The sequence below is a fragment of the Monodelphis domestica genome, chromosome 1 (genome assembly GCF_027887165.1).
Source record: "Monodelphis domestica isolate mMonDom1 chromosome 1, mMonDom1.pri, whole genome shotgun sequence".
Taxonomy (NCBI): Eukaryota; Metazoa; Chordata; class Mammalia; order Didelphimorphia; family Didelphidae; genus Monodelphis; species Monodelphis domestica.
This window is the reverse complement of record NC_077227.1, coordinates 423,451,666-423,475,066: the sequence shown is the minus strand read 5'-3', so window position 1 is coordinate 423,475,066 and position 23,401 is coordinate 423,451,666. Positions and strand designations below refer to the sequence as shown.

Genomic DNA, 23,401 nt, shown 5'->3' with positions numbered 1-23,401 from the left:
GAGATCTGGGACTGCAAGGCCACCTTCCTTTGTATTTTTTTCATTATTTCCCTGGATATCCTTGATCCTTTATTTCTTCCAAATGAACTTTGTTATGGTTTTCTCTAATTCAGTAAAATAGTTTTTTGGTAGTTCAATGGGTATGGCACTAAATAGATAGATAAGTTTGGGTAGGATGGTCATTTTTATTATGTTAGCTCGTCCCACCCATGAGCAATCAATGTTTTCCCAATTGTTTAGATCTAGTTTTAATTGTGTAGAGAGCGTTTTGTAGTTGTGTTCATATAGTTCCTGTGTTTGTCTCGGCAGATAGATTCCTAAATATTTTATATTGTCTCGGGTGACTTTAAATGGAATTTCTCTTTCTAATTCTTGCTGCTGAACTGGGTTGGAGATATATAGAAATGCTGATTTATGTGGGCTTATTTTGTATCCTGCAACTTTGCTAAAGTTGTTGATTATTTTGATTAGCTTTTTGGTTGATTCCCTGGGATTCTTTAAGTAAATCATCATATCATCCGCTAAGAGTAACAGCTTGGCCTCCTCATTGCCAATTTTAATACCTTCAATTTCTTTTTCTTCTCTAATTGCTACTGCTAGTGTTTCTAGTACAATATTAAATAATAAAGGTGATAATGGACATCCTTGTTTGACTCCTGATCTTATTGGGAAGGCTTTGAGTTTTTCCCCATTGCAGATGATGTTTGCTGATGGTTTTAGGTGTATACTGTTTATTATTTTTAGGAAAGGCCCTTCTATTCCTATATTTTCTAGTGTTTTCAATAGGTATGGGTGTTATATTTTGTCAAAGGCTTTTTCTGCATATATTGAAATAAGCATGTGATTTTTGTCCATTTGCTTATTTATATGGTCAATTATGTGGATGGTTTTCCTAATATTGAACCATCCTTGCATTCCTGGAATGAATCCTACCTGACTGTAGTGGATAACCCTTGTGATGACTTGCTGGAGTCTTTTTGCTAGTATCCTATTTAAGATTTTTGCATCTATATTCATTAAGGAGATTGGCCTATAGTTTTCTTTCTCTGTTTTTAACCTGCTTGCCTTTGGGATCAGTACCATGTTTGTGTTGTAAAAAGAATTTGGTAGAACCCCTTCTTGGCTTATTCTGTCAAATAGTTTTTACAGTATTGGGGCTTAGCTGTTCTTTGAATGTTTGATAGAATTCATTTGTGAATCCGTCTGGACTTGGGGATTTTTTCTTAGGGAGTTCTTTGATGGCTTGTTCAAGAATTTTTGCTTATTACAAAAATACATTTGACCTCCTAGGAAAGATATAGTTTAAAGGCTTTTTTCAGTCATTTTCCAAGAATATATTCAGATAAACAAAATTTCAGGTAGATGTCACCACAAATATTCCAACATCCTTATGATTATCAATATTAAACAAGACCTAAAGCATATACAAGAATGAATATACTCACCAAAGATACTTCCACTGCATGGTGGGTCTCCTAAGCAAATTCCAAGTAGAAAAAAGATTCCCTTTCCAATTTTTCCAGATGCTCTTGTTGTCTGATTTTTATCATACACCCTTCATAAGGCAGGGACTTATCAATGAGATATAAGGCCATTCAAAAGAGAATGACCTAATAATGCTGACTGGGATAAAGAAATAGATGAAGAAAACACAATGCCCATGCCATGTTGTTTTCTTTAGTTGTTTAGTTTTTTCTGACTTTTTGTGGACCCATATAAAGTTCTTCTGCCAAAAACACTATAGTGGTTTGCCATTTCTTTCACCACTGGATTAAGACCAACAGAGGTGAAGTGATTTGCCCAGGTTCATAGATCTAGTGAGTCTTTGAGGTCAGTTTTGAACATGGGTCTTCTTGATTCCAGGCCTGTTGCTCAATCCAGTGCACACCCAGCCTTCCTTTGCTCATGCCATGCCATTCAATGAAATTAGTTAGCCTCTAGAATTAGTCAATCAGTACATCTAATTTGCAGATTGACAATGAGCTGGGTCCAGAATTTGATAAAAGGGACAGCCAATTTACATGTTAGAAATTGTATAGAGCTTTCAATGATCCAAACTGTACCTTGATTCCAGAGCCCATTGTTTTAAAACCAATAATGTCCTGGTAATGGCATGAGGTTGAATGTTAGAGGAACCTATGATCATGATCATCAAATTTGCAGGTGATAAAGAGGAAACAGAAAGGTGAATGGTGCTGGGATGAGGCTAGAGTGTATGATGGTCTGTGTATAAACAATGCAGTAAAAGACATTGTTTTGGCCATGTATGACTGTAAAAGGAAGAAAATGATATCATTGGAAGAGAAATATGTAGGTAACTGTCCAGGCATTCTATTTAAATCTACAAAATTTTAAAAGATTTAGATGGAGAACTTTGGAATATTTGGTTGTTGAATGACAAAATTTATGGGAAGACATGGCTGACAAGTTCAAGGAAGAGAAGAGATGCAAGGAATTTGATGAACTCCAGTGGAAGGGCACCATAAACCAGTGAAAAAAAGCAGCAGTGGAATTGGAATCAAAGCATGTGGGTTTGAAATCATTCTTTATTTCTACTTGTGGAACTCTGAGAAAGTCATTTAACTTCATGGGCCTCAGTTTCTTCAACTGTAAATTTAGGGGATATTGGACTAAATGGCCTTGATATTTCTTCTAGCTTTAAATCTATATTCTCTGGTGGCAAGTATATGCATTCTAATGAAATAAGGAGTGTGATGAAATAAGTAGTGGTCAATTTGATGTTCTGCTGTTAATAGAATTTTAATCATTAGAATATATTGTTCAGTTTATAGAATATTTTTTCTTTAATAGCAGGAATTGATTTTTTATCCAGGCTTGCACCTGTCAAAGAAATGACATTTTTTTTTCTTTAGCAGATGTTCTGGGACAGTGCCCTTTTCCTGTCAACCCATACTCCCTTCTGCCTCTTAAAAGGTCAGGACTCTTAGAAACTAGAAACCAAGAATGAATAAATATATCTCCAACAACAAGTTGAAAAAGCCATGACTGGAGAATTGTGGGACCTTTTAAAATAATGCCACCAACTGATAGTAAGATATACACATACACATGCCACCGCCACTGCCGCCACCACCACCAAACACAAAACATCAACAATAACAAACCTCTCCCTGGGAGGCTTTACAGAACCACTCCATGAACAAATGGACCACAAAAGCTTGAACAGACAAGAGAGACATCTGGTCCAACACCCCATTTGACAAATGAAGAAACTGAGACCAGAAAGGAAAAGCAATTTATTCAAAGACAAAGAGGCAGTCAATAGTAGAGTTAGACTTTGATCCCAGGTCTCCTGACTCTGAGTACATAGTGTCTTTTTATTATATCAAATTCTCTTGGATTTTTATTTGAGACTTGAATACCATATCCTGGTCAGACATTTTCTGAAGGCAGCCTTCATATCACCATTCCTCAAACTATAAATGAAAGGGTTCAGCATGGGAGTCAGTACAGTATACATAACTGTCATGATACGTCCCATTGCCACTGAATAACTGGACAAAGGCCGAAAATAGACCCAAGTGAGTGTCCCATAGAATATAGCCACTACCGTTAGGTGTGATCCACAGGTGGAGAAGGCTTTCCTCTTACCAATGGCTGAAGGAACCTTGAGGATAGCTGAGATGATGTAGGCATAAGAGATGATGATAAAGGTGAGAGCCCCATTGATGATGACAACCCCTTCTGTTTGAATTACCAGAGTATTGATATAGGCGCTGGAGCAAGAGATTTTCATCAGAGGATAGAGGTCACAGAAGAAGTGATGGATTTTGTTGTCAGAACAGAAGGACAATCTAGTCATGAGCAGGGTATGTAGCAGGGAATGGACGTGGGACAGCATAAAGCAAGAGACTACCATCTGAGCACACAGTCTCCTGGTCAGTACCACAGGGTAGTGGAAAGGATGACAGATGGCAACATATCTATCATATGCCATCACTGCCAGAAGGAAATTTTCCATAGCAGCAAAGCTTATGAAGAAGTACACCTGAGTCAGGCAGCCAATGTAGGAGATGGTCTTCATATCTGAGAAGATGTTGAATAGCATGTTGGGGACAATAGTGGAAGTGAAGCCGATGTCAGCCAAGGACAGGCTGCTGAGGAGGAAATACATGGGGGTGTGGAGGCGAGTTGTGGAGATGGTCAGCAAAATAATGACCAGGTTTCCAGACACATTAATAATGTACATGAAGAGGAAGAGAACAAAGAGAGGGATTTGCTCTTCAGACTGAGTGGAAATTCCCAGGAGAATGAAATAGGAGACACTGGTCCAATTGGTCCTTTCCATCTCCTGCATGGAGGGCAATAAAGAAAATGTGGTAGCTGCACATTCTTATTGTCAATGTCAACTGTGTGTATGGAGGTACAGGAAGATCCCTTTCCTTGACAGGTGGCTAGGAGAAACAATCAAATTGCCAACTCCAACTTTTCATGTCCATATTCAATCAATCAATTTATTCAGTTCCAATTATTTAACATTTCCTATTCTAGGTACTATTGAAGCAAAGATAAAAAAAATGAAATGGTTCCTGCCCTCAAGGAGTTTATATTCTCGTTGAGAGATAACAGGCATATATATGTTTGTAGACTTTATATACAAAATAAATATAAGGGAATTATACAGGGAAAGACACTAGCAACTGGGGGGGATTAGAAAAGGCCTCTTGTGGAAACACTTGAGGCGAGTCTCAAAAGAAAAGGAGATTCTATGATGCAGAGATAGAGAGAGAGAGAGTACAATGCAAGCTTTGGGGATAATAGCACAAATGTACATAGTCTTTTTTTTCTAAACTATTCTTCTGTTGTTCTTACTTCCACATTGTTCTTACGTCTAGCTTCTAGATATGCTATTTTGTATAGCTTATCAAGTTTAGTCTAAGTTAGCCTTACGCACACAGGTCTACTGATGAAAGGGCAGCAAAAGTGGTGTCTTGAAAGAATCCAGGGCCTGGAATCAGGAACACTCATCTTCCTGAGTTCAACTCTAGCCTCAGACACTTATTTGCTGTATGATGCTGAGCAAATCACTTAACCCTGTTTTCTTCAGTTTATTAATCTGTAAAATGAGCTGGAGAAAGAAATAGCAAAACACTCCAGAATTTTTGCCAAGAAAACCCTAAATGGGAACACTAAGAGTTGGATATGATTTGAACAATAATATAGCTACATGCTTAAGGAAGTAGAATAATATAATTGAAAGACATAATGGAAAAGAGCACTGGATTTGGTATCAGTAGCCCTGAGTTCAAGCCCAGGCTCTGGTCCTCTCTATCTATATGGCCTTTGATAAGTCATTTAACCTCACTGGACCTCAAGTTCCTTATCTGTAAAATAAGGAATAAGATTAACTGGTCTCTGTGGTCCCTTACAACTCAGAAACTCTGAAACAATGAGAATTGATGCAGTACTCATTAGATCAAGACATTTTTGCCCAACAGAGAAAGAGGGGGGATAGTGCAGACTATGACCCCAATCCCTGCTTTTAATCTTATCTTACTTGCTCATAGACAAGAGAGCTGACATCAGAATCAGGAAGACCTGGGCTCAAGTCCCACTTCTAACACAGAGTGACCTTAGGCAAATTATCTAACCTTTCAGGGTTCCCTCTGCCAAGACACCTCTCTAACGCTACATATATAGTTGCAGAGCAGTTATTGATCTTAACTGGTGGAGGGAGTTTCTTCACTAGGAGTCACTTACATGAAGTCACAACCACATATTCAATACAGAAAGGAAGGAAGAGAGAGAAGGTGGGAGGAAGGGAGGGATAAAAAGAAGAGAGAAAAGAAGGAAGCAAAGGATGGACAGAAGGAGGGAAAGCAGGAAAAAGGTAGAAAAAAGGAACGAAGGGAGGAAGGAAGGAAAAATAACTTTTTATAATTGTAGTATTCAAAGGTAACTGGAATTGTCTACTTATATAAATATATTGGGTATAGAGCTTCCTTTGTTTACTCAGCATAAAACCACATGGCATCTAACATTTCCAGCCCATCTAGTAGTCAGCAAATATTGTCTGAATAGAGCTGACCTTAAGAAAGCAGTCACAGGTACAATCTCATTTCTTTGAGCCAAAAGAGATGAACCAAAAAAATACACACACACACACACACACACACACACACACACACACACACTTTTTGTGTCCTTTATGTATAACTGAACATGTAACTATGGTATTTTATATATATTCAATAAGCTCTATCATTCATTTCAGGTGAGTGTGGTTATTTCTATTTTGTGAAGTCCAAGGCAAGTACTTTGAAGACCAAGAATATGAAATTAACTTGTAGAGGTGCCATTTAGATGATTCTGGCCAAATCTCTTTACCTCTCTGGGCTTTAATTGCCTTATCCACAAAATGCAAAGTTTGAACACAAGGACTTCCAAAACACCTTCCAGTACCAAATCCTGAGTTCCAATGATCTTCCCTCTTTCATAGAATCCTCACAAAATAGCTCATTCCATTTTTGGGCAGCTTTAGTTTTTTTTCATTACATGAAGCCTAGATTTGCCTCTTTGTTTTTCCTATTAGTTATGCTAATTATTCTTTTTGAGGGACAAGGTGAACAAATCTAACCTGTCTTCTAGATGACAGCTCTCCAAATACTTGCAGATAGCTATCATACTCCCTTAGTCTTCTTGCTTCTGGACTTCCCACCCAAGTTCCCTAAAATAATGCTTATGTGGCATGAATTCAAGGCATTTTCTGGCCCTGGTTGCCATCCTCTGGATACTTTCAAGTTTATTAATGCCTACCTAAAATGTATTGTCCAGTCATAGGCTAAATATTCTGCATGTGCTTTGTCCAGTGTATAGTGCAATAATATTATCAGTACTCTTTTCTGAAGGCAATGACTTTCTTAATGTGGCCTAATATATATTAATTTTCTTGTTTGTCATGTTATACATTTGAGTCAGGTTGAGCTTATGCAACACTAAAACTCTCAGATATTTTACAAAGGCACTACTAGGTATATCTACACTATTTTATATTTGAGGAACTGACTTTTTTAACCCAGGTGATAAAACTTTGCATTTGTCACCATTACATTTCCTGTTACTTAATTTGGCCCAATTTTTAACCTATAAAAATCATTTTTTAATTCAAAATTTCCCAATTACTGTGTCAGCTCCCCCTCCCAGCTCTTTGCCATCCATGATGATATAATTCATTCAATAACTATCTGATAAATATTAATAAATGTGGAATTACAAGGATTCCCTAATCTAGTCCTGACCTATTTGTTCAAGCTTATCTCTTAGAGCTTCACAATATGAATCACTTATCTTTTTTTGTTTTGTTTCTTGATTTTTTAATATTAAATAAATTATTGGTCTTTCATACTCTTAATTCCCTCCCCAAAGAATAAAAAAAAAGATGAAAAAAGAAAAAAAATATTCAGCAACTAACTGACTGATCAAGGAATACAAATGCAAATCCGATAGGCAATGCAGTGTCCCTCACCCATAGGACCCCACCTGGATCACCTATCTTGGACAAGCTGGTGTCCTTATTGTCCCACAAACACACTCTCTAGAATCACTTCTCTGTGAGCCTTCCTTCAAGTTTACTCCACTTAGGGCACCCTCTCAAATGACCTTTTCCTTCCTAACCTAATCACCTGAATTGAAAATGATGCTGGTGTACATTTCATTAAGCTCTATGTCAGATTCAGCTGAGAGGCTAGGCTTATTCCAGATGCAGATTGTATGCTAGTGGGGGCTATGTTAATTATTTCTACTTTCCCAACCACTACCCTTAGAATTCATTGATGCTATGTATTCACTTGAAGCAGTTACCTTGCCCCATGGGTCCAAGTTGGCTCTTATGCTACAAATCACAGCTAGCCATAATCTTGTGCCCTTTAGGACTGCCAACTTATTACTTTACAATTAAGTGGAGATTGATTTTTTTGAAAGTTCAGCTCTATTACACTTGATTTCAACATGGTGACTGTGATAATATTGATGATTAAATAACAATTATATTCCCTTTGAGGATATTTCCTTGGAATCCCCAAATAGAATGCCTGATGTTTGAAAACATAAATACAATCCTAGAGCTAGGAGAAAAGGACTTTAAAAACCATCTAGTTTAATCTCCCATTCTGGGTGGAAATTTGCATTATAGCAAAATAGTCACATAGTCTTCTAGTCTTTTTGATGAGGAGCTCACTGGCTAAATCAGGTTTGTTGATAGTACTCTTTGTTGGAATTTTTAATACTTTTAATATCTTTTTTATACTGAATTGAAATCTGGAACCTATAATTCTGACACATTGATTCTGTTTCTGCCCAATAAAGCTAAGCAGAACAAGTCTACAGAATTCTTTGAAAAAACAGCCTTACACAAGTGAATATGATTAAAACTTTGATTTTTCGTATGGTGGTTATAGGGCTACAAGTGAAAGATTTAGCAAATTCTGGTATAGTCTTTTTTATTTCTTGATAATGAACCTGTAATGTGGCTCAAGGTGTGCTTTGTAGATGCTAGACACTTCAGTGAAATTGATGTGATATTACAGTAATGGGGAGGTAGTCCCTTGGCAGAGCAAATAAATCCAAAAAGCAGGTGACAGGTTATTGTGTTTGGGCTATTCTTTCTTCCTACATTTAGGAGATGGAAGCAATGGGGGAAAGGAAACACTGTTCCTTTTCTAGATTACATGTTGTTAGCACCACAGAGTTTTAGGGGGGAAAGTATAGAAAGGGAAAGACCTAATTATTGATTCACACAAGGACATCATCAAAAGAAAGGCGCCATGGTACAGTGAAAAGAGAGGTAGCCTAGGAGTCAGGGGACCTGAATTCTAGTCCTAGCTCTGCCCCTTCCTAACCCTACCAATCAGTAATCATTTAGTATCTACTACTATGTGCTAAACTTTGTGCTAAGTACTGAGGATAAGGAAGCTCTATGACCTGGAACAAATCACCTCATCTTATTTTTTTTAAATGGAGTTGCATTAATGATTTATAAGCTCCCTTCCTGCTCTCATGTCCTTGGATAATAGGGTACATTTTTTCTCTGAATCTGAGTTTCTTGCTCAATAAAAATTAAGAGAATTGATAAAGCACTTTTAAACACTAATGTGCTCTGGGGCTCAGTTACTTCCCTCTTTTGTTCTCAGTTTCCTCATCTATAAAATGAAGGAATCAAACTAGGTGTTATGCATTTCATTGCCTCTTTGCTTTTACTTTTCCTGAGCCAAAACAATAAATAAAACACTGATTTCATTTTAATTCTTGGTTCTTTTCTGTTTATAAAGGCATCACGTGCAGCTTATAGCAAAATTTAAATAGATAAGTGAAATATGAAAGGAAATTCTTTGAAATTCACATTTGTGTTTTAGTTCACTCTTGTGTAAAGATGGAAAGGGGTGGAGATGAGGGGGAAACAAGAAAGAAAAGCACCAATTGCTAAATTTAGGCCACTGAATGATTTGAAATAGTTTGCAAATTTTTTCAATTAAGCAGTTAGGTTATATGATGGATGCAGTGTTGGACTTAGAATCAGGAAGATATGAGCTCAAATTCTACCTCAGACACTTACTAGCCCATTTCCTTATCTTCAATCCCTTCTGGCTCTAAATCTATGCTCCTATCAATATTACCAGTAATTTCTCATTTTTGATGCTTCATTCACTTTAGAGTCCAACACCCTGGCTTCAAATCTTACCTCTGCCATTTACTACCTTTATGTTAGATGAATGGATGGATTAATGGATGGATAGATGGATAGATAGAAAGATATAGTATAATTTGGAGATAATCACAGAAATAAGGCACTGTCATTAAGGGGCACTCAGAAAGACTTCTTGCAAAAAACAGAATTATAATTGAGTCTTGCTGAATGCTTAAAGTTTACAAAGCAACATATATATATATATATATGCATGCATTTATACACACACACATAAATATAGATTCTCTTTTTGGTGTTCATAGCAAATTTGTCCCCATTTTACAGAAGGGAAATTGAAGGCATCAGTAAAAAAGCAAAGAGGTAAAGAATTTTTTTTATGGTCACACAGTGTCAGAGGCAGAATTTGAAAAGAATCTCCTCACTCCAGATGCAGTATACTTTCCACAATGACTGAAACTTCTCAGCACAAGAACATTTTGATAAGTATCAGACAAATGTGATTATTGTGAAACCAGCATCAGAACTGGAACTCTTCTGTCTAACCACCGGAAGGTAACCTTCTTCTCCTGGCCTTATTCACATACTATTTCTAAAAAACAAGGAAAACTGAGCTGCTATTTCTCCTTCCATAGACACTTATACACACACATGCATTCTGAAGGTTGCTAAAGTCTTAATGAAGTGTCCTAAAATATCTTCTGAACCGTGCCTAGTGATGGGTCAAGAATAGAGAATTAAGAACATGCTAGGAAATACTTAGAAATAGGAAAAGACTTCTCATGAGTTATGATTTCTTAGACTCTGAATAGTTTTTCCAAAGCCTCAAGCTAACTTTGTACTTGATTTGTACTTGATAATGCCACGATTAGTTCTGTTTAGTTTTGGTTCATTCTTTTGTTAAATAATGATATTTTGTTCTAGTCGGTAATTATAAAATTAAATCACAAATCTCCTCCCCAATACCCTTTCCATAGGCTTTGAGATCCAAAAAACTAGGTCAGAGTATACATCTTAAATGGAGCAATGATGAAAATATCTGGGCAGTGATGGTGACAGTGGGGATGATAAGGGCAATAGGCGTGAAAGTTATGATAGTGATGGCAGTTATGCTGATAGTAAAAGTGTATTCTGGAGCTGCAACCTTTACCTGAAGATTTCCAGGGACAGAGAACTCTTTATCACACAAGACAATCTGGTTCAACTTTGAAGAATTCACATTGTTCTGAAGTTCTTTCTAATACTGTGCTGAAATTCCCTCTGTAGTATGAATGAGTAGACATTCTTAAAACAGGGTCATGTAGGCAATATGGTCCAGAGAATGAGATGGGGAGGTTTTCCTTGGATAAGTCACCCTCTTAAGGTCATAGTGAAAATCAGGGTAGAGTTAAGGCTGAGGTCATGTATGAGATATCCTGGAAGAGTTGTATAACAATTATTGAAAAGTTGTTTACTCACCCCACTCTGAATTTCCTGCTGGGCTTAGTTAGATTCTATTTTATCCACATTCAGATACCAGACGTTATTCTGTGATGAGAAGTACACCCACAGAGGTCAGAAATATGCAGCAAAAGCAATCTGCTTCTGTAAAAAGGAAAACATATCTAGGGGAAGAATTAAATGGGAATTATTATGGAATGAATGAGATTTCAGAAGGAGCTATCCTCTCTCTGGGCTAGAAAAGACTGCTATGCAGTGTTAGAAGCAGAGACTTTATCAGTCATTCCCATTATCTTCTTCAATAAAGCCTCAAATAAATCTTTGTCCAAACTTCTAGCTGCTCCTGAGGTTCAGACACTTAGGACAGCTCTTTTTACTGACATCATTCATTACCTTGGCAGCTTTTGGTGGTACCCTAGAAAGGAGTGGCTACACAGTGGACATCAAGAGCTCAGCATGAACAATGAGTCCCTTGAGGCAATTCTCCTTAAGTTAGGCTTTAATTAGAAAGTGGAGATGGCCTATATCTCACAGTTGGCTCTTTGATTTCTTGAACACCACCAGGGACTTGTAGGATGTTCCTGAGTCTGAGAATTTGGAGACATAGACATAATCTCCTCCTCGTTATTTCTTGTGCTGCTCCTTGGAGTGAGATGTTACTAACCACATTCCCAAGACAATAATCTTGAGTTGAGGTGTCCAACATGCAGTGCACATGAGGACTCCAACACTCTGGCAGCCTAACTTTAAAAAATGTAACTGGTGAGGGGAGGGAAGGAAAGAATATGATTCTAGTAATCAAGGAATAATGTTCTAAATTGACTAAATAAAAAAAATTAAAAAAAAATAAAAATGTAACTGGGAAAAATGTAATTGGGAAATATTTAACAAAATAAATCAAAATACACAGATAAGGTTAATATGTGGTTATATCTGCCCAAAGGGATCCTTATGTGAAGTGAATTGTCTCCCTTTCTATTTGACATCACTCCTCTAGAAGACAACACAATTTATTTTCTATAGATATGTTATAGAATATGGCACAGACTCTTCCAAGGGTGGAATCTCTGAGATTGGCAGATACTGAGTACAGCTATGCACAACTAAGGTCAGAAGTCAGATTTTAAAAATCCCTCTGGCCTGAAGATTTTTACATATTTCCCAATATCCAGGGTATTCTTAAACTATAATGTTTCTTTTCTACACCCAAAAGAATCTATTTTGTCCAGAAAAGTGATTTTATTTAAAAATTGAGTTTCTAGATTGCTCAGTGGATAGAGAAAAAAGAGAAGAGAGCACAACACAGAGCCTTGGGTGATACTCACAATTAGTAGTCATGACATAGATGAAGATCTGTCAAGAAACACAGAAAAGTAGGAGGAGCACCAAGAGAAAGCAGTCATGAAAACCTAGCAAAGAGAGGATCAGAATATTTGATCAAAGTATGCTTTGAGGTAACAGTAGTGCTAGATATATGTAGTGGAAAATGGAGATACAAAGAGATTATATTGATGTTTCAGATACTTTGAATGTCAGGCTAAGTTGTTTGGACTTTGATGATGCTAATAACAGATTTGCATCCAAACAGGGGGAGATTCTTTAAGCCAAAGGTAGAGGTCTCTAATGGGAGTATGAGGCAATAGCAAGCTGATGAAATATATTTAGGGAAAGCAGCTGGGTCTTCCTGGCAATCCTCAAGTCCCATAATTTATGTATCTGTCAGACAGTATTATAGGCACAGATAGGAAATTTAGAGTCATGATGTTAAATCAAATCAAGGCTTGACTTGATTTGATGATTTGAGAGAAGATCCTCCCACAACATCTGGAGCTTATAAACAAATCCCTGACTCAGGGGTAAATTGACTATGTATCTTTCATCTCTATTCATCTCTGACTGTCATGGAGAGAGACAAATAGACAGACAGACATCATTGGCAAAAGGTGAGCTTAAGCAGTGGTCAGGAGACATGACATCCAAGTTGAAAAAAAAAAAGATTTCCAAATTGGAAAAAGATTGGTAATAAACCGAGATTCAGAGACACTCTGATGATAAATTCCTGAAGAGAAAAATGAATTTTGGTTAGACTATAGTGAAACAAATATGTTTTATTATGTTAATGCAACTACAAACTTCTCTGTTTTTTTGGATCTTGTAATATGCAATAAGAGTTATAAAACTGTTTATAAGTCTTGTTCCAGTAAACTTATTACTAACAATATTACCCAGGAATGCTATTAGTAGGGAAAAATACCAATCTCTTAAAAATATTCATATCAGTTTCATCTGTAATAGAAAAAAGTGGGAAATAGTCTATATTTATGATGACTGACAAATGGCTAAATAAATTGCAGTATGTGGAAGCAGAATATTTTTATGCTGTAGCAAATAACAAACACGAAAACTACTAAAATATGTAGACATTCAATGAAGTTGTGAAAAAATAGAATTAGAACAACACACACATACATTTTAATGCCCCACCAATGGCACTAATGTTTACATGAAGGCAAAAAAGTAATAAGGAGGTGTAGTGAAAATAATATTCTTAATTACTGTTTTGCTAAAGTTATAATAAAGAGGAAGCTAGATGGTGTTGTGCATTAGGTGTTGAACTTGAATCAAGAAAAACTGAGTTCCAATCCAGCTTCAAACACTTACCAGCTGTGTGATCCTGGGTGAATCATTTAATCCCTCTTAGCTTCTGTGTGCTCATATATAAAATGGGGATAATAATAGCACCTCCTTTATAAGGTTATTGTGAGATGATGTATGTAAACCATTTTTAAATCTTAAAGCACAGTGAAAATTTTTAACTATTAGAATTAATAGGTTTTTCTTTTATGTCTTTTTTAAGGATCAAAAATAAAATAATTTAGATTTTTTTGTTGTTGTTTTGTGTAATATCTCTGCCCCACTCAGAATCTTCAGGACCAAGTGAGGAGGTAGGTAATTTGAAAAGATAAATTGAACTAAATGTGAATTTAGAATGACTTGAAGAAATAAGCCTTGATGGCAACTATGTGCATTATGATTCTCTGGATCTTTGGAAAGGGTTGTAAGACTCAGGGCATTTTTGCCCTAAAGAGGAAAACTCCTGCCCATTCTCTAGATCCCTAGATATTTGCTAGCATAAAAGGGCTACCCCTTCAAACTAAATAAGTGCATTTGAAAAACACTGAGGCTCAAAGAGCAGAGAGAGTGACTATCTAGATCAGACCTCAGTGCTAAGTAGAGTAGAACCCAAATTGCCTTAGGAGATAGCAATTGAAGTGCTCTGAACTCCTGAGTTACCATAACAGAGTGAATGAATAGTGTCACTGGGAAGTTTTAATATAAGTCAAAAGTCTGAGTAAATGCTTTACTAGCTCCCTATGAAAGTCTCTAGAGGGATGGCTGACTGGTTGGAAAAGGATCATAATGGGATAGAGGGGAATAATTTTGTGCGCATTGGTGCTATTTATTTTGTTGATTTCTAAATTTTTTATTAAAATTTTTATTTCAAGATTTGTATTAAAATTTTTTAATATGATTAAAATTTTGTATAATATGTTAAGCTAAAAGTGAGTCAGTGATACTCACAGCCAAAGATAAAGAGAATTTTCCTGATGTTGACAGATGGGAATGACATTTGATTGACCATATCTTATTACTATTGAATAGTTTTAGGTAATGTTTATAGTGTTCTCTGTCCCCAACAGGTGAAATATTTAACTTTTTAGTATTGCTTTAAAATCTCTGTAGAAAAGAATATTAATTGATTCTTGAAATTTTTTCCTATTTCATTGATTTTTATGAGATATCTCTTTTGAACAAAATTGTTGCTTTTAATTGTGCCTCTAATTGTTTGTTAAAGCTATATAGTCTTGTCTGTTTCTTTATAGGGTTGTGTACTTAAGTGCTGATGCATGGGATTTTGTTCTGTATCCTGTGATTTTGATTTAAACTAAATGAAACAAGGATATTAAGTCTTTGGCACATTGGTGTGAGACTTTAGAATTAAATTGCTCTTAATGACTTTTGACACTAGAACTGCTTTCTGAAACTGAGAAGAAAGGAATCATGAATGCCTTTCAATGAATAATGAATTAATGGAGAAAGTGAAAAAACTTATAAATATTACATCAATGTGAAGAGAGTACTACCTATGCTTTGCTTGGCATATTGTAGCACTTCTAGAGAAATAAACTCTGAGGTGAATACCTTGAAATTGATCTCTAGATATCCCACCTGTTCTACCACTGAAGAAAAGTGAGAAATAAGTCTTAAGATTTTCTTATAAAGGCAAGATTTTAAAAGATACCATAAGATGTATATATAGGAGAAAGATAACATCTGGAACTGAAGAATAACTGGAAAACATTGGTTTTGCTTTCTCTCTTCTATTGCCCTCTTATCTCTAACTGCTGTAGTTTCCTCTTAGAAGGGAAAATTTTGTATGTACCTGCAGTTAGAAGATTTAGAGGTACAAGATGATTATGTTTAGTGATCAACTGGGGAGACTAGTCCCCCAATCATCATCAGGGGGATTGTGAATTTTTTATTTACTCCATCCTGCTTAGTCTTTAGAATTTTAGCAACCAAGGAATATATACACTCCCACTTAAGGATTAACTGTAGGGGAGGATGGCCAATGACTGGCATGGGCTAGCAAGTGACAAATCAGAAACAACTGACTGACCTCTGGGATGTCCCAAGCCAAGCTTAAGCCACCATTGGTACTTGTGAGACACAGGAAGTGATGTAAAGAACTGCCTATATATTTCACGTCACTTCCTGTGATCTCGCTCTGGGAGTTGGGAGCTTTTGGCAGCTTTTGGAGTGCTTGCCACTTTGGCAGACTTAGCCTTAGAACTTGAACCTAGAGGAGCTTCTCAGACTGCTTCCTTTTAGATGGTCACATTGTGAGTGATAAGACTGACTCCCCTTTCCCTTGGCTTTCTGGAGAGGCCCCTTGGCAGAAGCCTCTGAACTCTTGCCTGGCTCAGCCTGGGCTGGAGCAGTTTTAATTCCTTTTCTCTCTTCTCCTTCTTAATTTCTTCCTTCTTTTATAATTAAACCACCATAAAATCCTAAACTGACTTGAGTATTTTATTGGGATTGAATTTTAATCCCTGGAGACCACTAATATAATATATTCAATCAACAGTCCTAAATTTTACCTTAACACAAGCCAGTACAAGGACTCTATTATGTCAAATTACAAACCTTCTCAAAGGTGCCAATATACCCATCTGAAAGGGAAGAGTTCAAATCCTTCAAAGGGCATAGTAATGAAATATCACATAAATGGTAAGTGAATGATATGAAGAAAAGATCTAGGCTAATGGAAAGTCATAAGAAAGCAACATCAGATTTGATGCATTGTCTGAAACCAGAGACTCCTAATATCACAGTGCTGAAAGGCTTGCAAAGTCTAGAGGAGCAATTTGGCAGTGTAGAAAATCAGAATAGAGCTTATGATGAGTTCCTCAAGGCTTTTCAGCATAAAAAAGAGAAATTCTCCAAATGTGTATTGCACATGGATGCTTTAGCAGTTGTCAAGGAAACAATGAGGCCAGAATTAGACACTATTAGGTTATTTCAAGTTGGCGCTTGGTTGATAGATCAATGGACAACCATTTGTATCAAGGAATCTGGTTGAATTTGAAAGCATAAAATAGATAAAATATAAAAAGCTGTAAGAAACAACACAGTTATATATAAAAGTCTGTGAAATTAAAAAAAAACCTACTCCAAGCATCTTTTTCACATATCATTTATGAAATCAAGATAAGGTATTACTCTGATTCAGCCTTACTTGAAAGCAGAAGGCTCAGTCTGCTGAGCCATGAAAAAGGTCTCAGAACTGCTACTCCTGGAAAGAAAGGATTGTAAGACCAGATATTGAAATCTTCTAATGTGATCAATGAGAAAGGGTAAGATATTACAGGGCTAAAAGACAAGCAACTACCTTTTTTAATACTAAAAGTCAGGGCAGAGATTAGATCCTCCAAATTTTAGCAGAGCACAGTTGAAGAGAAAGAGCTATTATATCTACTAGAAATTTGGACTTAATGGCCATGAGCACACTAAACTAAAGAGGAAAATGAGGCCACAGTTTATCAGAAGTTGTACAAGACCAGACTGGGTCTTAACTACTTTCTAATACACTTTTAAGATCAGGAATAGGGACCCAATGTCCAAAGAAAAAGGAGAAAGAGGAGTAAGAGAAGCAGGGAAAGGAGAAGGAGAAGGATCATTTATTAAGGACTTAGTATATATCATGCACTGTGATAATCATTGGGAACAGATTTCAAGATAAGACATAAAAGGATGCTTTAAAATGGGAGTGGGAGTAGAAGGTATGATGGAAAATGGAGGAAAGAGGAGTATGATGAAGATAAAATAGAGAAGAATGAAGTCAGGGCTAGGCTTGGCACTTCCTTAAAAGTGAGATTCTGGAAGAAAATGACTAGTCAGAAGAAGGTGGAATGTGTTTCTAATGTGAGAAAGCCAGGGATGTAGTAAACTTCAAGGATGAGAAAGCTGCTGTGGCATGTGGAGAAAGTCCAAAGTCACTAATAGAATCCAGAAAAGAATGAAGACATGACTGGAATGGGTAATCTCCATAAAATAGAATGTTATGGATGAAATCTAATATAAGAAGGTTTTTATAGATAAAAAACTGAGGACTTTGCAGATGTAGAATATCTTGCTTTGTTGAACCAAGTCACAACAGTACTGTAGACATTTTATGAATGCAAGAGACAATAGTACAGGTACTTCAGGAGCTAGGCTTCTATAAGCTGAGTGAGAAGGACTATCTATCTGAATAAAAATAGTTTGAGAATATGCTTCATGGAACTGGGGTAAAGTGAATCTGCCTCTTTTCAATGATCTATGGAGAAAATTGTTGGAGATTCCAGCTACCAGGTTTTGGTGATCCTAGATAGCCTTGATCATCATAAATACACTAAACAAATATAAGAAAACATGCATTAAAGTGTAGATCACTTAAGTTAGATAACAGTTTAACACTATCAGTGGATGAATACCCTTTGGGGTACTGGAAAATGACTTAACTTCCCTAAGTCTCAATTTCTTATGAAAAACAATGGACCTAAACTAAATGATATCTGATGTCTTTTCCTAATCTAGGCCTTGTGATTTTTAAAGTATACAATGTCTTAACAAAGAGTGAACACTAATCAAGAGAAGACACAATTATTTTTTTTATTTTTTATTAAAAACATTTTTCCATGGTTATATGATTCATGATTTTTCCTACCCATCTTCCCTCCTCTGTCTCAGAGCTGTCAAGCAATTCCACTGGGTTATACATGTATCATTGTTCAAAATGTATTTACATATTATTCATATTTGTGATAGAGTGATCTTTTAATGCCAATACCTCAATTATATCCCCATTGAACCACATGAATGATCATATGTTTTTTCTTCTGTTTCTACTTTCACAGTTCTTTCTCTATGTTGGATGGTTTCTCTCACTGGTCAGATGTAACACCAGTGAAGAAGTTGAGTGGACCAAAATAGTGAGGGAATATGAGGGTGGAGGTGAATCCTGTTGATGGAGGGAAGATGGCAAGATCTCTCTCCTTCCCTAGGGTGAACTAGAGCAGGGGTTTGAGGTAACCTCCAAAAAGAAAGAAAGATGACTTTCTCTCTCTCCTTTCTCAAGGGATATCAGACAGACTATATCCCTTGAATTCCTATAAGAGCAAAAGCTGAGGGGAAAAGATGTCAGTTTCCCCTTTCATCAACTTTTGAGGAAGGTTTTTAATCTACCTTTCTCAATGGAGAAAGTGTGGCAGATCTAGTCTGACTTTTACACAGAAAGGAACTGGACTCAAGCTTTGAGCCCTGATCTCAATTACCCAACACCCTTCCTGCCAAACCCAAATCTGACTTATAACTAAGGATGTATTTGAAGGGAAGTAGAAACAAGGTTGAAGGAAAATGGGAGCAAGTTGCCCTGTCAAACTAAATCCAGAGCAGCTGGGATCAAGGACTGGTGCCCAAGCCCACAAACACCTTAGCCCCTTTCCCAACTGACTACTCTTTTAATGATCTCTAAGCTATCATATCTTAAAACTAAAACTAAATCAGTTCAGTGAAAGTTAGGCGAGACCAAGAAGAAACAAGAGGGCTGGGCTCAGGTTTTGTGTGAGTCCTTTTCCTGCTCCTCCTCAGGAACAGAGATCTTGGTGGTAGGTGGAGGAAACAGTAGAATGGATTTCTTGGGGAATACAGCTTCAGGAATTAAAGGCAGGAAATCTGGATTCTCTCATGGCTTTGGGGGATCCTTTAGCCACTCAGAACTGAACTTCCCGGGGCTCTCAGTCCTGAATTCAAAGACCTCTGGCTCTCCAGAAACTCCCCCAGCCAACGGTTCCCTTCCCACAAGCCTTTGCTGTCCAAACTGTCACGGTAGCTCCTGTCCATTAACAGTACAATTCCAAAGGTCTCCTTTTCCGATCTCTACACATCCCACTTCTCGTTTTGTGCATTCTTAGCCAAACATGCACTGGGATTATTTAATCTAAAATCTAATTCTTAAATCTAATTCTTGCTATCTAATGTTCTTATCCTACTCCCACCCCCAAAGTAAAAAATGTATCTTTCTAAACCATTTCTAAACTACTTAAGTAACACTAAATCTAAGAAGGATTCAAGAAAAGCTGGGCTGGAAAAGATGTGTCCAGGGGTACATGACTGAACATTTGAGAAAATAGGCTTTGGGCAAACATCTCATAATAATTTTGTAACAGTCTATTTATGCTAATTATAACAATTTTCTGCTTCTACTTTTCTTGAACAATGTAAGTTTGCAAAACTTAATGCTACTTTGTCTTTTTTGTCCTATATTTATCTAATACAATATTTGTTATCTTACTTTCTATATTCTATCTTATTTCTTACTCTGTTCCTCATTTCTGACTCTTGAGTGTTTAACTTCCCTAATCCCTGCCTGAGCTACTCTTTTCCTAATCTTGAACTATCCAATATATTCTAATTTATGTACTGTTAGTGCTATCTTATTATTAGCAATTTATGATACATGTAATTTACACCATATAACATTTACATACTGTTTATGCATATATACATGAGTTTTGCCTTTGGTGTCAGCCGGACAGAAAGGTGTTTTGTCTGAGACCTTGCAATAACTTTATTTAGAGTTTTTGCATTTTGCAATTGTAGATTCCCACTTAATTACATTGGGATCCCTAAAGATCAGTTTGTGCTGTTTGTGTCTAGATATTTGTGATTGCATACACATACTTAACCCAATTTTGAATGTCATCATGTTGTCTGCAGAGATTATTTTCCTTCTTGCATGTTATATGGGTGTGGCATGCTTATCCCTAATGTGAAGTCGTGTTCACACTGCAAACCGTCTTATGTGACTTGTTCATTGATGCATTTTTTCTTCTTGGTTGTTCATATATAAAGTTCTAGTTGACCATTGTAGCTTATAAAGTTCCTTAGTTGTTTGGTTTCCTTTCTCTTCATTTGCTGCTCTTCTTGTTGGAATTTTCCACCTGTGGTAGTCACATACTTCGCTGTTGTCAAACTTTTGCCTGATGGGAAATCTAATCCTCTTCTTTTCTCCTCTCCTGCACTGGAACTCTGTGTATGTGTGAGAGAGAGTTTGAAATGTGTGTATTATCATTTTGCATGAATTCTCTTGTTGTAGTTTGTGTTCATTGTGTGTGATAGTGTAGCAATTTTTTTCAGTCCTCTTCTTCAATTTCTGAGTCATTAATAACATCTCTTTGATCTCTTTCATTGTGTTTTGGATCCTGATATGTTTCTAAGCTTGTGGTTTCTATATTGGTCATGGAATTTTTTGTTTTCATGTTAGAAACATGAAACCAGGGATCTTTTCCTAGGATTTTTACCTCTGTCAGGGTTCCTGTGATTGCTTGGAAGGGCCCTTTCCATTTTGTATCTGCTATTGATTTTCTGTTAAAGTTCTTCACATACACCAGATAGATATCCAGGCTTTATATTATGAAGGGAATAGTCCAGTGATACTCTTTGTAAAATTAAGCTTAGCTCATGTAATTCCTTCAATCTGCTTGGTAGGGATTGTAAATGAATGTGTAATGGCATTCATCCACCAGCATTGACACATATCTTGGTTTGACTGTTCTTCCTTGCCAAAGAGGCTGGCCAAAGAACATTTCATAGGGAGAAATGTGCAAATCTACCCAAGTTTTTGTTCTTAGGTAGAATAACACTAGTGGAAGAACTTGAATCCATTTGAGATGAGTTTGTGCACACAGTTTTCCCACTGTGGTCTTAATTTCCTGATTTAATTTTTCCACTTGGCCAGCACTTCTGGGGTGATAGACACTTCGCAGATTCCCTATAATTCCCAAGTTTTGCTATATTTCTTGTAAGATTTTAGAGGCAAAATGAATTCCTCTGTCCAAATCAATGCTGCTTGGTATAAAAAATCTAGGGATGATTTCTTTTAAAAGGGTTTTTACTACAAAGGCTCTGGTATTTTACTTGGCAGGGAAGACTTTGGGCCACTTGGTCATTCTATCTATGATCACTAGGCAATATTTATATACTCTGTAACTGGGCATGTTGATGAAGTCAATTTGCAGGCATTCAAATGGTGTGTAAGCTAATGGCCTTCCCCTAAGGGTCTTGCTTCTAAAATTTCCCTGGTTGAACCTTTGCAAAGACTACATGTTTGACACCTTCTGATTGCATATGTGGATAACCCTGGGGCTGTCCAAAATCTTCTCATGGAGTCCAATAGAGCAAGAGTGCCAAAGTCCCTTTGAGAGTATTGCTTTGCATGGATGAAAGTACAATGCTTTCAGCAAGATAGGTTTCCTAGCTTCAGAGATCCAAATTCCATTCACGTGTGTAGCACCAAGTTGTTCTCTCCATTACTAAAGCTTTTGTTGTAAGCTTATGTGACCTCTTGCTCATCAATTAGGGAGAAGTTCAACATGTGCATGGGACCAAACTTTGAGGCATACTCAGCTGCTGGGAGCCATCAAAGCTACTCTGTTTGACACAGTCACATGTGGAGACCAGAGGTTGCAAAGCGGCTCCCAAGAAGGATGGAAACATCCACTCAGATCCCCTCTGTGTGACTTCTCTCACTAACATCCCTTATTATTGGAACATACCTACAAGGATGAAATAAATGTCCCACTCTACTTCTCCAGAATATTGCCAAAAGATCATGCTTACAGAATGAAACCTAAAGATTCCTATGTACTCACTTAGATGCCCCCCCCCCCCACCTTTCCTAGGTTAAACTTCTAACAAAACTGCATTCAGATCCTATACCTTCACTACAAGCCGGGGACAACAGGTAGATTAATTACCTCTCAGGCAGAGACTGGTATGTTATACTTCACTGATTTGTTTTGCTGACTAAAGCCTAGGCAATCTGTCTTGGAAACTTTAGTAAACATTAGAAAAATGAAAGCCTGATATTAAAAAAATATCTAAAGGTGGGTTATGTTTTTCCTACCCTTTGACCTTCACTTAGCAGCAATGTTTTGTTGATTATTTCCTAAGAACTTCTTATTATGTATTTGATTAAAAGTAATGAATGATTTTTCTTAGCTCATTTGCAAGTCTGAGCATTTCACAGGTTAATGAGAACTAACCTCTAGCTCTCCTGCCTGTGATGAGAAAACATTTATCTTTTGTAAAAGCTTTGCATTTGTTGTCAGAATTTATAGCAACATAGAATGTAGGATAATCATAGAATGTTAATGAAATGATTTGTTAAAAGTTAATGTATGACTTATCCAATTATCTGTAAGGAAACATGTATGTTGAAAAATGAAACTGTGTGTCAAGGAAATGTGTAACCACTGGGGATATAAAAATAAAGACAATTGTGAGCCACATGGAGCATTTACTTGTGACACCTGGATGCAGGCTGAAACTTTTAACTATCTACCCATCATTTATGCTGATGCTGTGACACCCAGACAAAGAACCCCCAACACTGCTGAGAGGGCAGGTTCCATACCCACAGCATTTGGTGGTTACATCAGCCCAGTTGTTTCCTTGGGATATTTTGTCTGTGCCAAAGGAATGACCTTTGCAATGGATGGCTGCCACTTCTTTTGGCTGCTAGACTCCCTTCCCAATTTCTACAATAGTTAGTTCTTGCCCCCAAAGCTGGAATCTTTGGGTTTATCAAGCACTAACTTGCTAAGGTCATTTATCTCTAGTCTATTCCATTGATCCACTCTTCAGTCTCTTAGCCAGTACCATATTGTTTTGATGACCACTGCTTTATAATTCAGT

General features: G+C 36.8%; 1 protein-coding gene across 1 annotated transcript; it reads right to left on the bottom strand.

Moving 5' to 3' along the window:
- Nucleotides 1-2,757: 2,757 nt before the first annotated feature.
- On the bottom strand, nucleotides 2,758-4,405 carry LOC100017257 (olfactory receptor 1Q1). Its single transcript, XM_001370835.4, has one exon. The coding sequence runs from the start codon at nucleotides 4,316-4,318 to the stop codon at nucleotides 3,365-3,367; it is 954 nt and encodes a 317-aa protein (XP_001370872.3). The 5' UTR covers nucleotides 4,319-4,405; the 3' UTR covers nucleotides 2,758-3,364.
- Nucleotides 4,406-23,401: the final 18,996 nt, after the last annotated feature.